The sequence below is a fragment of the Staurois parvus genome, unplaced genomic scaffold, assembly GCF_062004578.1.
Source record: "Staurois parvus isolate SC_StPar_1 unplaced genomic scaffold, SC_StPar_1.0 ptg000840l, whole genome shotgun sequence".
Lineage (NCBI taxonomy): Eukaryota > Metazoa > Chordata > Amphibia > Anura > Ranidae > Staurois > Staurois parvus.
Window position 1 is genome coordinate 588,856 of NW_028318636.1, and position 12,743 is coordinate 601,598.

Below are 12,743 nucleotides of genomic sequence, written 5' to 3' on the forward strand. Positions count from 1 at the left end.
CAAGGGCATATTGGAAAGAATTTTCCTCATTTTTTTGTTCTTATGATGCCATCCAAGAAAGGGGGGATGTAGCCATCACCAAGACAGGAAGGCATAAGCAGCAAGTTATAGTGTCCCTGTTTGAGAGATTTCCCATCACTTTCTGTCTTGACAGTCATGGAAACTATATATTGTGGGGTTGATTTACTAAAACTAGAGAGTGCAAAATCTGGTACAGCTGTGCATGGTAGCCAATCAGCTTCTAACTTCAGCTTGTTAAATTAAGCTTTGGTAAAAAAAAAACTGGAAGATGATTGGTTTCTATGCAGAGCTGCAGCAAATTTTTCATGCTCCAATTTTATTAAATCAACCCCTCTGTTTCTATGGCCATTTTAGTTATTTTTCTAAGATAATACAGAATATAATTTTTAGCTACCATTTGGGAAAAAGGGGTCAGTAGTTGGTAAATTGCCCATTGCAGACATATAATTAACTCATGCAAAAGAATTCCAACCTGATTTCCCATGGAAATAATAAACCAACTCTTTTCTGTGCTGACCTGGAAACATTGGCCTGCTGTTGGTCAGTCTTCACAGCATGGTCCTCTCTAACCATGTGCCCCAGTTTATGACAACATTTGATGTGTCTGGACTTACCATTCCTAGTCACTTGCTTCCACCTCTTGAGCAAAGCTGACATAGGTATCCCATTATTTCCACTCTATAAATCTTTACATTAATAAAATAAGCCAGTCCACAGTGGTCTCCTAGAGATCATAGACCTTCCCTTCCTATTGTCTGGTTCGACTCAGCCATCACTATAAGTTATTTCCCACATATGAGAAGTAACAATGGCAGGCGTTATAGGAACTAAAAAAACATTATATGACTTAAATCCAAGCAGAATATATTACAAGGAGCCAAGGGCTCCATTGATAAACCAACTTCTTACAAAATATAAACTTGCTTTTCTGCCCCTACCCTAATGCATTTGCTTAATTTTTTATCTCTTTTATGAATTATTCTATAAAGGAGAGGAATGTTCATATTACACGTTGTTAGACTTTATTGTTTATTAAAAAATTTTTTTGTTGTTGAGTGTGTATCTAGAAATGTCTGAATACAAAAGTATCTCTTTGTAAGTATACGAGAAGGTAATAATTGCATTTGTGAAGATCAGGAAAAAGTGTTGTGCTGAAAATTATGCTCATGCTTGTACCTTCATTCCTTTTTTTACACAAAGGGTCCTTTCACATGGGCGTTCCGTATGTCCATTTTTCATCAGTCTGTTTACGGATGAAAAACGGACTCCAATGTATTTCTATGGACTAGCGGATGTAAACGGATGATCATCTGTCTACATCTGTTAATTTCTGCATCCGTTAACATCCAGGTTTGTTTACGGAAAAAAAATAGGGTTTTCTTCCATTAAAAAAAAAACAGAACGGACAAAAAACAGATGTAAATGCACATACTGTCCTTTTTTGCGGTTGTTTTTGCAACGGGATCAACATGGTTTCTTATGTTAATGAAATTTTCCTACGGGACCACCAGAATACTGCCTTGGTTTTTTATTTCATGATCTATCATTTGAGGGTTGGAACAAGGTGAAGAGAGAGCACCTAAGACTGGACAAACCAAGTATGATGATGATGAGGAGAAGGGCAATTTGTATATTAAAGGTAGTGAGCAGGTTAGTAGGGGCTCCTAATTTTGACAATAGGTCTGCCTATACTCCTTGGAACTCTTTTTTTTTAATGGTTTTACCATCCAAATTAAACTAGAACTTGTACCTTGCCTCATGCTGAAAAATGTCTGAATAGGGAATGCATAGCTTTTCAGTTATATTGCGATTTTATTTTTCCTGCTATTTTATTTTTTTGTAATTCTAGTTGGACATGGTCTTAAATTTCTGAATAGGTTGCCCAACCAATAGAGGTTTTTGTTATGGTAGTTTTGGACTGAAGATCTTTTCTGCATGTAGATGTCCTGATATACAGGAACTAAACAATGTGCCGAACATTCCCTTTTAGAACTGACTGTTAATATAAATAAAAGTAAATAATTAATATCATGTATTATTGCTTGCTGCATAAGCATGTTTTGTGTGTAAATGATGGTACATTTCAGTTTATATAATTATTTCCAGTAAGTAAACATAATTTATGTCTTATAGGCTTTTAGAAGTAGAAGAAAAATGATGTCAAGATACCTATAGCAACTATATAGATGTAATCTTTCAGCTCTTTAGCATAGTGTAATTAATGCCAGATGGTTTGTAATTGGTTAATATAGATTACTCTGCTTTCTCTATCGCATTTGTAAGTGTAGCCCCCAGCCAATTTTATTTTTGGTTTTGGACAGAGTGGTGAAAAGGGTTTTGGAGAGAGGGGAAAGGTAAGAACCTGTATTTCTAGGTATAAAGAAGATGTGGGTCACATTTTAATAAATGTTCCCAGTCAATGATCTCAACATGAAGAGAATGATTACCCTTAAATAGATCTCTCAGGAATAGTAGCGGAAGGTTGAGTAAAGACTAGCTATGCATAGAAAGTACCAGAAGCAGATCATGTAAATTCAATATATAATTTTATATAAAGTAATTATGAAGCTTTTTTTAATAACAAACATGTTACACTTACCTGCTCATTGCAATGGATTTGCATAGAGCAGTCCTGATCCTTCACTTCTCAGGTACTCTGCTGGCATTCTCGGCTCCTCCTCTTCTCCGTGTGCCACCATCGGAAGCTGCTTCCTATAGTGCCACACATGTGGGCTCAATCCTGAGCTGGGCTGTGTGCGTCTATTGATACACAGCGCGGTTCAGCCCCACTCCTTACTCCTTTCTTACTGGATTTGATTGATAGCTACCTCTGGATTGAGATCGGGCTCATGTAAGTATTTAGAGGGGCTTGGGGGGAAGGGAACTGACAAAAGAAGGTTTTTTTACTTTAATCCACAGAATGCATTAGAGTAAAAACCTTCAGTCTTTACAACTATTTTAAAGTCTCATATTCTTCTTCAGGGCTAAAAATAACACGTAGAATATGCTATCAGTGTTCAATAAAAAAGATAAAGACATAAAAGTCACCAAATGCAAAAAAAAACCAACCAGTATAACATAAAAATGCTACTAATACATACAGATGTGTATTACGTAACAATATATAAACATTATATGAAAAGTATAAATAAAGTTACTAAAAGGATACTAAAAAAACACTATAACCAGAGTGCCTAGATCAAGCTCCTCCAAACTGCAGCCCATGGGCCAGATGAGGCCCTTTTCTTGCCTTTACCCAGCCCTTTGGGCACTATTCCATCCACTAATGTGAGCCACTGTTCCTTCCACTGACACCAAAGGTTGGGCACTATTCCTCTCACTGACACCAACAATGGGGTACTGTTCCTCCCAATGACACCAGAAATGGGGAACTAATTCTCCCACTGACACCAATGATGCAGCGCTATTCCTCCCACTGACACCAATGATGTAATTATTTTTTACTCCCACTGACCACCAAGGCTATGTAATTTTTTTACACCCACTGGCCACAGTCCCCATAAAGTCTGAAGGGCCGTATGTTTGGAGACTCCTGGCCTAGATACATGTTGCATGTGAGGTAACTCGGTTGACAGGTTTGATTGTACATATTTTTGTTTTCTTCTCTTCTCTATGTCTTTGGTAGACCTCTTGTGAGACTCACTGAATTCATGTAACAATTATCCTATCTGAAGTGTGACAATCTCATAATCTGTATTGCCTTCCTCTGCATCAACTGTGGGTATATGATTCTGTGTATGTAAGATTTCTATTTATTTAATCTTATTTTTTTTTCTCTTGGTTGAAATGAATGGACTTCTATCTAATATCTAAGTTAAGCCTAACTGTGTAACTTTGTATTGTGCTAGAACATGTATATGAGGACAAACTGTGCAAGATTGTATGTCTGTTTTTTGTTTGATGTTCTTGTAAATTTTTATTTTGCTAAAATCAATACAAATTTTGTAATTAATGGTATATAATACTGTATATTAAAATATACATTTGTAAAAATGTACTAAAGACCAAAGTATGGAAAAGAAATACATCAACACTACTGGTATAACCACAGGTAAGTATGTGGTTACTTAAAAATATGCAATGTTTGCTAGCCTCTATTAAAGTGCATGTTCCCCTAAATATTTATTTTTCCTCTATATGTATATTTTATAAATCATAGTCTCTATCATTTTCATGTACTTCTTCCATCTGAAGCACCTGGTTGATCCTGTTAGTCACCTTTCATCCTTGTTCTAAACTGACCACACTAAGCACAAAAACTGATCTGTGTAGGGCGGTCAGTTTGCATCCTTTAGCTGGCCATTCAGAGGTATAGGACACTGTGCAGACACACAACATGCCTGTATTGGGTAGTTTGTTCAACGTCCTTTCCCTCTTGAACAGGCCTTCTGCTCAAGCACAACCTGCATCTTGCCTAAAGCTGAGCAGACTATGGACTACAGGCATCCTGTGTGTCTGCACAGTGTCCTGTAACCCCACCCCCACTACCAGGAAGAAGAGATGCATGGTCACATGACAATTTTTTATCCCTGTAAAAAAAAGGTAAGAAAGATAAATTCTGAAACTAAGCAAAAGCAATTATGACACCAACCTGCATAGTTATAGCTGTTCACAAGTACTTTAAGTAAGTGTGAATTACTAAAATTATGCAAAGAGAGTCAATGTTTGCTGGCCTCTCTTTAAATATTTGTCATTTTTAAATATTTTGTTTGAACCAGCTATTTTTACCTTCATTATATAGTACATGCAACCACTGGGTGCTCAATTTATAAAGTGTATGTAGCATCAGCTACATACAGATTAGAGTGCTGTGTTCCAGCAGGAAGACAGAGACTTCCCACCCTATTCTCGGAACAAAATCCGACAGGCTTAGTGCTGCTCAGCCATTCCTAGGAAGCCCTGTATTTTATGAATGAATACAAGGCTTCCAATTATTGGCTGAGGTGAAAAGGTGGATGGATAACATCTTGATTTGCACCTCAGCCATGCAGAGGGAGCCTTGTGCTCAGTCATAAAATACAAGGTTTTACAGTTAGATAAGTACTAGCTATAAGAATACAATGATACCTCATTTAATCAATGTGGCAAAAGGGTTGATCCCTACGTTTTGGAAGGTCCAGAAGACCCCCTAAGTTAAAAGATTGGATAAAGAGGGTAAAATTTATACAAAGAAAGGATGAATTATATTATAGTGGAGAAGATAAAATGGGTAAATTCAGAAAAATCTGGAAAAGATGGAGTGAATTTAAATTTACACAGAGGTTCGCCGAGTTGATGGTGTAGAAGAAGAAAGAGAAAGGAAGAATCGGTAGCGGGAGAGAGATAGTGATAAGAGGTCAGAGGAGAAATGAAGGTGTGAACATGGAACACTAGAGGAATAATAAAAAATGGAAGAGGGGCGGTCATGGGGGTTATGGTAAGGGGTTTGGAAATTTGGATCCTACACTAGATTGTGCACAGAATCAATTTTTTTTTTGTTCCTAAAAAAAATCTTTTTTGATCGCATTTTGTACTTTTTAAAAATAAGGCCAACAGACACAGTTATACCTATTGTTCAGCTTCTCTTATATCATTTTTTATGGGTCTTTAGTAATGTTTTACATATGTATCACACAATAGCTTATATAGTTCTTATAGTGTTCTATGGTAATTTTATAATATCTTTTTTATATTTTTTAAATATTTTTTTTCACAAAAGTACAAAGTAGACATATATATGTATTAGTACGATTCATATGTTGTAATATGTTCTTCACATTCAGCAACATTTATTCGTACCCTAAACAGTATATTGTGTGTGTGTGTGTGTGTGTGTGTGTGTGTTAAATTAAGTATTGAACATGACCACCCTTTTTCTCAGTAAATATATTTCTAAAGGTGCTATTGACATAACATTGTCACCACATGTCGGTAACAACCCATGTAATCCATACATACAAAGAAACCAAAATAAATGTGTTCAGAAATGAAGTTATGTGTAATAATATGTAATTACACTGCGAGAAAATATTGAACATGCTAACTGAAATTTATTTAATACTGCGTACAAAATTCTTTGTTGGTAATGACAGCTTCAAGACATGGAGAAACTAGTCACATGTATGGAGAAACTAGTCGCATGCATTGCTCAGGTGTGATTTTGGCCCATTCTACCACACAAACAGTTTTCAAATTTTGAAGGTTCCGTGGGCCTTTATGAACTCTGATCTTTAGTTCTTTCTGTAGATTTTCTGTTGGATTCAAGTCAGGTGATTGGCTGGGCTATTCTAGAAGCTTGTTTTTTATTTTTTTGAAACCAAAAGTTTCCTTGGCTTTGTGTTTGGGATCATTATCTTGCTGAAATGTCCATCCTCGTTTCATCTTCATCATCCTGGTAGATGGCAGCAGATTTTTATCAAGAATGTCTTGGTACATTTTTCCATTCATCCTTCCTTCAACGGCATAAAGTTTGCCAGTAACATATATCCTGAAAAACAGCCTTGCTCAATGATGTTCCCACCTCCAAACTTCACTGTTGGTATGGTGTTTTTGGGGTGATGTGCAGTGCCATTTGACCTTCAAACATGGTGTGTATGATGGCTTTCAAAGAGTTCAATTTTGGTCTCATCTGACCAAACTATAATCTCCCAGTATTCTTTTTCTTCAGCAATGGAGTCTTGCATGGTGAGCGTGCATACTGGCCATGGTGACTGAGTGAATTATTTATTTTCTTTGAAACAATTGTACCTGCTAATTCCAGGTCTTTCTGAATCTCTCCACAAGTGGTCCTTGGCTCATGGACAACTCTTCTGATAATTCTTTTCATTCCCCTGTCAGAAATCTTGTGAGGAGTACCTGATGGTGGCCGGTTTATGGTGAAATGATGTTCTTTCCACTTCTGGATCGTGGCCCCAACAGTGCTCACTTGAACATTCAGAAGTTTAGAAATCCTTTTGTAATCAATGCCATCAGTATGTTTTGCAACAATAAGGTTGCGAAGGTCTTGAGAGAGCTCTTTGCTTTTACCCATCATCAGATGTTTCTTGTGTCACACTTTGGTAATGAGACACGTTTTATAGGCCAGCAGTTGAGACTGAACCAGCTGATATTAATTTGTACTGAATAGGGGCAGGATTGCTAATTACTGATAGATTTCAGCTGGTGTCTTCACTTTCTATGCCTTTTTGCACCTCCCTTTCTTCATGTGTTCAATACTTTTTCCCCTGTGTCATTCCATTTTATTACACATAACTTAATTTATGAACTTATTTGTTTTGGTTTCTTTGTATGCATGGATTGCATGGGTTGTTACCAACATGTGGTGAACATTTTATGTCAATAGCACTTTTAGAAATATATTTACTGAGAAAAATGGTGACTTGTTCAATACTTATTCTACCCGCTGTATATACTGTATATATTCTAACGTTTAACACTCATAGAATATTAGTATGTATTATTTGTAGTCCTGATGAAGGGAAACCCCTAGAGTCCCCGAAAACACTTCGGTTTTTTCGTGGTACAAGACTTTCAATGAAATTACATCTGAACTTTACACAATCTACTGGCACTTTCCTTTTTGCATATCTAGTGTTTTTTTGGGGGTTTTTTTTTCCCTCTTGCCCATTTGGAATTCCCCTAACTTCCTCATGTCAACAATGTTGTCACCGGGATAGAAAGTCAGGGAAAAACTCCAAAAGGAAACAGCAGTAAGAAGTTTAATGAAATTCTAACCTTCTACCACTCTACTAAAAAAGACTTTAATGCCAACGTGTCCTTGTTAGAATTTCTCGTTTCCTGTTCCACAGATAAGGTTGTCACAAAGAAAGAAAATGAGGTTAAGTATCCCAGTGGGGGTCCCAGACAAAAGTTCAAAAATGTCCAAATCCCACCCAAAACTAAAAGAAATGCAAATAATGCTTTAAAAAATGTCTGTTGATTGATTGTTGTAACTTGTTTCCTATCTATGGACTTTTTTGTACATCTGTGTATTTTAGGAACTGGTGCTCTGTCCCCATCAGTCGAACAGTGTCTTGCCAAGTCCAGAATGGCACCTTTTTGCAGAGAGTGTACCAGAACTGTCACTGGGCAGCAGGCTGCTCTGGGGGAAGGTGAGAATGGGTGACCTGTTTTTCTGTTACTATGTTTCTTGCTGTCTTCATTTTATTTTTTTTTTTATTGTATTGCTTTAATGTAATTTATATAACCACAACTCTGCACAGTATTTAGCAGTCTGTGTTAAAGTTCTGTTTCATTTTTAGTTATAGGACTGTTGTCAGGCCAACCTATAGAGTCAGCTACAAGACAGTTACGATACTAGAGTGGAGATGCTGCCCAGGATACAGAGGAGCTAACTGTGATGATGGTAAGTATTAAGAATACACAGGGGGGACAAAGATTAAGAACAACATCATACAGGATTAAAAGTGAAAAGTAGAGGTTTTTACTAGATAGTAATGCAGGAATACAAGTCTCCTTATCTGTCCAAGGGAAAACACACATTACATGAAAATTATGGGCTTCTGAGAGACATGCACTCCTGACACTTCTAGTAAAAAAAGTCAGTGATTAATGTGTATTTTTATTACATGGTGTTATTTGGGGACAGTCAAAGCATTTGACATTTTTTTTAAATCACTTTTTATTGAAGTTTTATAAAAGGTTGATAGTCTCAAAGCAGCTTAGCCTCCGCAGGGGATGTCACTTGTTAATCAATTGAAAGTTTTTCCATTGGTAACTAGTAAACAACTATTACATTTGGCTAATGTACTATAGTAAAGAAGGTCAAACTAGAGTAAAAAGGAATACTACGTCCTCTCTCTAGTTCCCATTTTATAGTTGTTGCAAGGGTAAATTTTTTTTAACCATAAGGCATTCTCTGCATTAAGATAAAATAACCTTTCCATGTCAGCTCCCCCCAGCCCCCCCCCCCTTAAATACTTACCTGAGCCCAATCTTGATCCTGAGCTGTGTCTGTCTGCAGCAGTGCTGCTCTTCTGTCCCCTCTTCTCACAGCAGGCATGGCAGTAGCAGGAACCATTGGCTCCTGCTACTGTCAATCAAATCCTGTGAGCAAAGAGCGGTGGTAGAGCCTAGCCACACTGTGCCTAAATAGAGGCACACAGTGTGGCTCGGGTTTGAGCCTGCTCAAGTGCCCCCATAACAAATGGCATTAGCAAGCAGGGTTAGGGAATGAAATCCCATGCAGCTGAAGGGGTTTCAAGCCACAGATATTCATAAACTTCTTGGCACAACCTCTGTTCTTGTAGCAGTCCAGGTATAATAACAGTTTGAAATTCACTATTTTCTCCAAAATAATAGGAAGTGGATCTGATTTTTTCCAACATATAGCTATAGCTTTTTCAGCATAGAAATGTAACTAGTTGAAGAGTGTCCTTTCAGCCATGTCCTCTACTAGACCTCAATAGGTAGGTTAGGTTTTAATTTTAATGTTCAAGCGTGCTGCTGTAACTGATTTTATACAGTCCACTACATATTGCCAGAATAAGGATATTTTAGGACAGGTCCAGAATATATAGAAAAAGTCTCCTATAAGCTGTCCACATTGCCAACAGGCCAAAGAAAGAGGCGGGTTCAACTTCTGGATGGTGTATAGCAGGGGCCTCCAAACGTTTGAAATAAAGGACCAGTTTACTGCCCTTCAAATATTAGGGAGGCTGAGCAGTGGCCAGCAGGAGTAGAAAAATGCTTGGTGGTCAGTGGTATTAAAAAAAATTACATCATTGGTGTCAGTGAGAGGAACAGTGTCCCACCACTGGTGTCAGCTGGAGGAATAGTACCCCAACATTGGTTTAAGTGGAAGAAATCGTGCCCCATCATTGATATCAATGGGAGGAATAGAGCCCCAACATTGGTTTCAGAGGAAGAAATAGTGCCCCATCATTGGTGTCAATGGGAGGAATAGTGCCCCAACATTGGTTTCAGCAGTAGAAATAGTGCCCCATCATTGGTGTCAGTGGGAGAACTAGTGGCTCATATCAGTGGAAGAAATAAAGCCCAAAGGGCCGGATAAAGGTAAGCAAAGGGCCACATCTGACCCACGGGCCGCAGTTTGGAGATCCCTGGTGTATAGTATGCTATTTGAGTTGTATCAGCCTGTCTTTGACAGATACCAGCTATTTTAAAAGAACATCTTTTGCTTGGCCCAAATCACATCATCCAGATCTGGGTCTGCCATTTTTGTTTGAGATTGTCAAGATCTGAGGCAGTGGTGAGTATAGCATGCTGATAAATAATAGATGAGGCTGGTTTTGGGAGATGGTCAGTATGGAGCAGAAACTCCAGAGATAAGCAATTTGTATTTGTTATGGAGAGACTTGACTACTGGTGGCATGAAGCTACCTATATCTAATCTGGTAAGAAGAGGGGACAGTCTGTCTATGAGTTTCAAATTTTAGTAATTTAGTTGATCCTCCACAAGTTTACATTTTGTATTTTACCCAGCATTGGGGGTCTGTGATTGTGAAATAACTGTTGTATCGGTGGATTTCTCCACAGTGGGGTATTTGGAGAGAGACTATTTGGGTCTTGTGTTTTCCAGCCAAGTCCCCCTTTCCAGGCCTTAATTGTGGTCCTCATGGAGGGAGTGGAGAGATATCCTGTATTAGATTCATGAAACAGAAGAGACTGAAGTGCCTCTAGGGAGTTAAGAAAGGCAGCCTCCAACATAGAAGGAGGGTTGCAAATGTGCAGTGACCAATTGAGTGACTACACAATACTAATAGAAGTCTGGCATGGGCTGACTGACCTGTAAGGTTGGTCTGATGACTGGTGAGTTTATACCATGCCTGAGGACCCCACACAAAAGGTTAGTAATTGCGATAACTTGCTTAAAGATGAATTTTCAGATCCAAGCTGGAGAATTTTAGAAGAGGTAAGTGAACTTAAGTAGGATTTTAATTTTATTTAACTTTATGCAACCAGGAAAATTTAGGGGCAGGTTTTTCCGTGCCTTCAGTTTTGTCTTTACCTCCTGCAGAACAGGTAATAAATTCAATCCAAAGTCATTTTTACCATGATGTGATACTATAATACCCAGGTATGTGAAGGCATCAACCCATTGTAACTGCAGTAATCTGACACAAGGTCTTTGGCTGTTGAATCTACTGGAAATAACAGTGATTTGTGCCAGTTCACATGCAGGTTGGAGATCTTACAGAATTTAGTTAGGACCTGAAGTGCCCCTTAAGGAAGGCCTTGAAGCATTTGACATTTTGATCTAGTAACTGTGATGTAAACTCTGGGTCCTGATGCAAACTGGGGCCCTACAACACTTCTTTGTTAGTAAACCGTATTCACATATTTCTCATACAAATTTCTCATACAGAAGGCTGTGGGAATGAATGCCTGTTCTAGACAAAACACTACTATTCTATTGGTTTAGTGAGAAAATAATATGCTCAATAATTAGCTCAGGACAGGGCACCCAGGGTCTAGGGCAGGGGTGGGCAAACTTTTAGACTTGAGGGCCGCAATGGGTTCATATATTGGACCCGGGGGCCGGACCAAGAGTAGATGAATGATGTGTATGTGTCATCCATAGTAAGTATAGTAATATTCCCCCATCGTAAGCATAGTAATTCATCCCCCATATAATAATTCATCCCGCATATAGTAATTCATCCCCCATATAGTAATTCATCCCCCATAGTAATTCATCCCCCATAGTAATTCATCCCCCATAGTAATTCATCCCCCCTAGTAATTCATCCCCCATATAGTAATTCATCCCCCATATAGTAATTCATCCCCCATATAGTAATTCATCCCCCATATAGTAATTCATTCCCCATATTAATTCATCCCTCATATTAAGTCCCCAAGTCCCCCCTGTGTCAATTCACTTACCTTTGCTCCGCGTGTTCCTCTCGCCGTGTTCCCGCGCCGTTCCGGTGTAGCATGAAACTCTGTCTCCTATGAGGATCTGTCCCCCTCGACGTATCTGCGCATGTGCCAGTTTCAGGCATTAGCAGCCAATCGGCGATCTCCGGCACATGCGCAGATGTGTCGAGGGGGACAGATCCTCATAGGAGACAGATTTTCATGCTACACCGATCTTCAGGGCGGACTGTGAGAGGAGCCTAGCGGGAGCCTAGCTCCGCGGGCCGGATTAAAAGGTCCGCCGGGCCGTATACGGTTGCCCATTGCTGGTCTAGGGGCTTGCTAGCAGCTGCTACTGCTTCTGCCTGTGTGGATATGTCACTGACACTTGCTCTTTATTGGCAGCTTCAGTCAAAGGGGTTGATTTACTAAGGGCAAATAGACTCCAGATCTTAGTAAATGTGGTAAAGATTCACTGCACAAATAATGCCGAATCACATGCAAGGAAAATTGGAAAAAAAAAAAAAAAACAACATTTTGGATGATTGAATGATGGAAGGCAGCAGAGCTTCCCCTCATTTACTAAGCTCTGAAGCAACTGCACTTGCAAAGTGCACAGTCTATTTGATGTAGTAACTCAACCCCATAGTCTTATTTTAGCACTGCAAATTTCTTTATTTTAGTAATGCTGCGCATTAAAGTTTGAGCTTCCACATAAAATGCAAGGGTTCTTTTCTGCAATGTGTGCTTGGATGCTGACATTCCTATTGGTGCTGGAGATTACCTAAAAAAACATTAACCACTTGCCTACCGTGCACTTTTACCTCCTTCATGCCCAGGCCAATTTTCAGCTTTCAGCACTGTCACACTTTAAATGACAA

The 12,743-nt window shown here is 38.7% G+C and overlaps 1 protein-coding gene across 6 annotated transcripts in view; it reads left to right on the top strand.

Moving 5' to 3' along the window:
* The window catches only part of EMID1 (EMI domain containing 1), a 168,040-nt gene that overhangs the window by 42,631 nt on the left and 112,666 nt on the right, over nt 1-12,743 (top strand). For all 6 annotated transcript variants that reach the window (XM_089655437.1, XM_089655438.1, XM_089655434.1 and 3 more), the window contains exons 2-3: nt 8,019-8,132; nt 8,283-8,386. In XM_089655437.1, the coding sequence (XP_089511563.1) occupies nt 8,019-8,132; nt 8,283-8,386 (218 nt within the window). The remainder of the gene's footprint in view (nt 1-8,018; nt 8,133-8,282; nt 8,387-12,743) is intronic.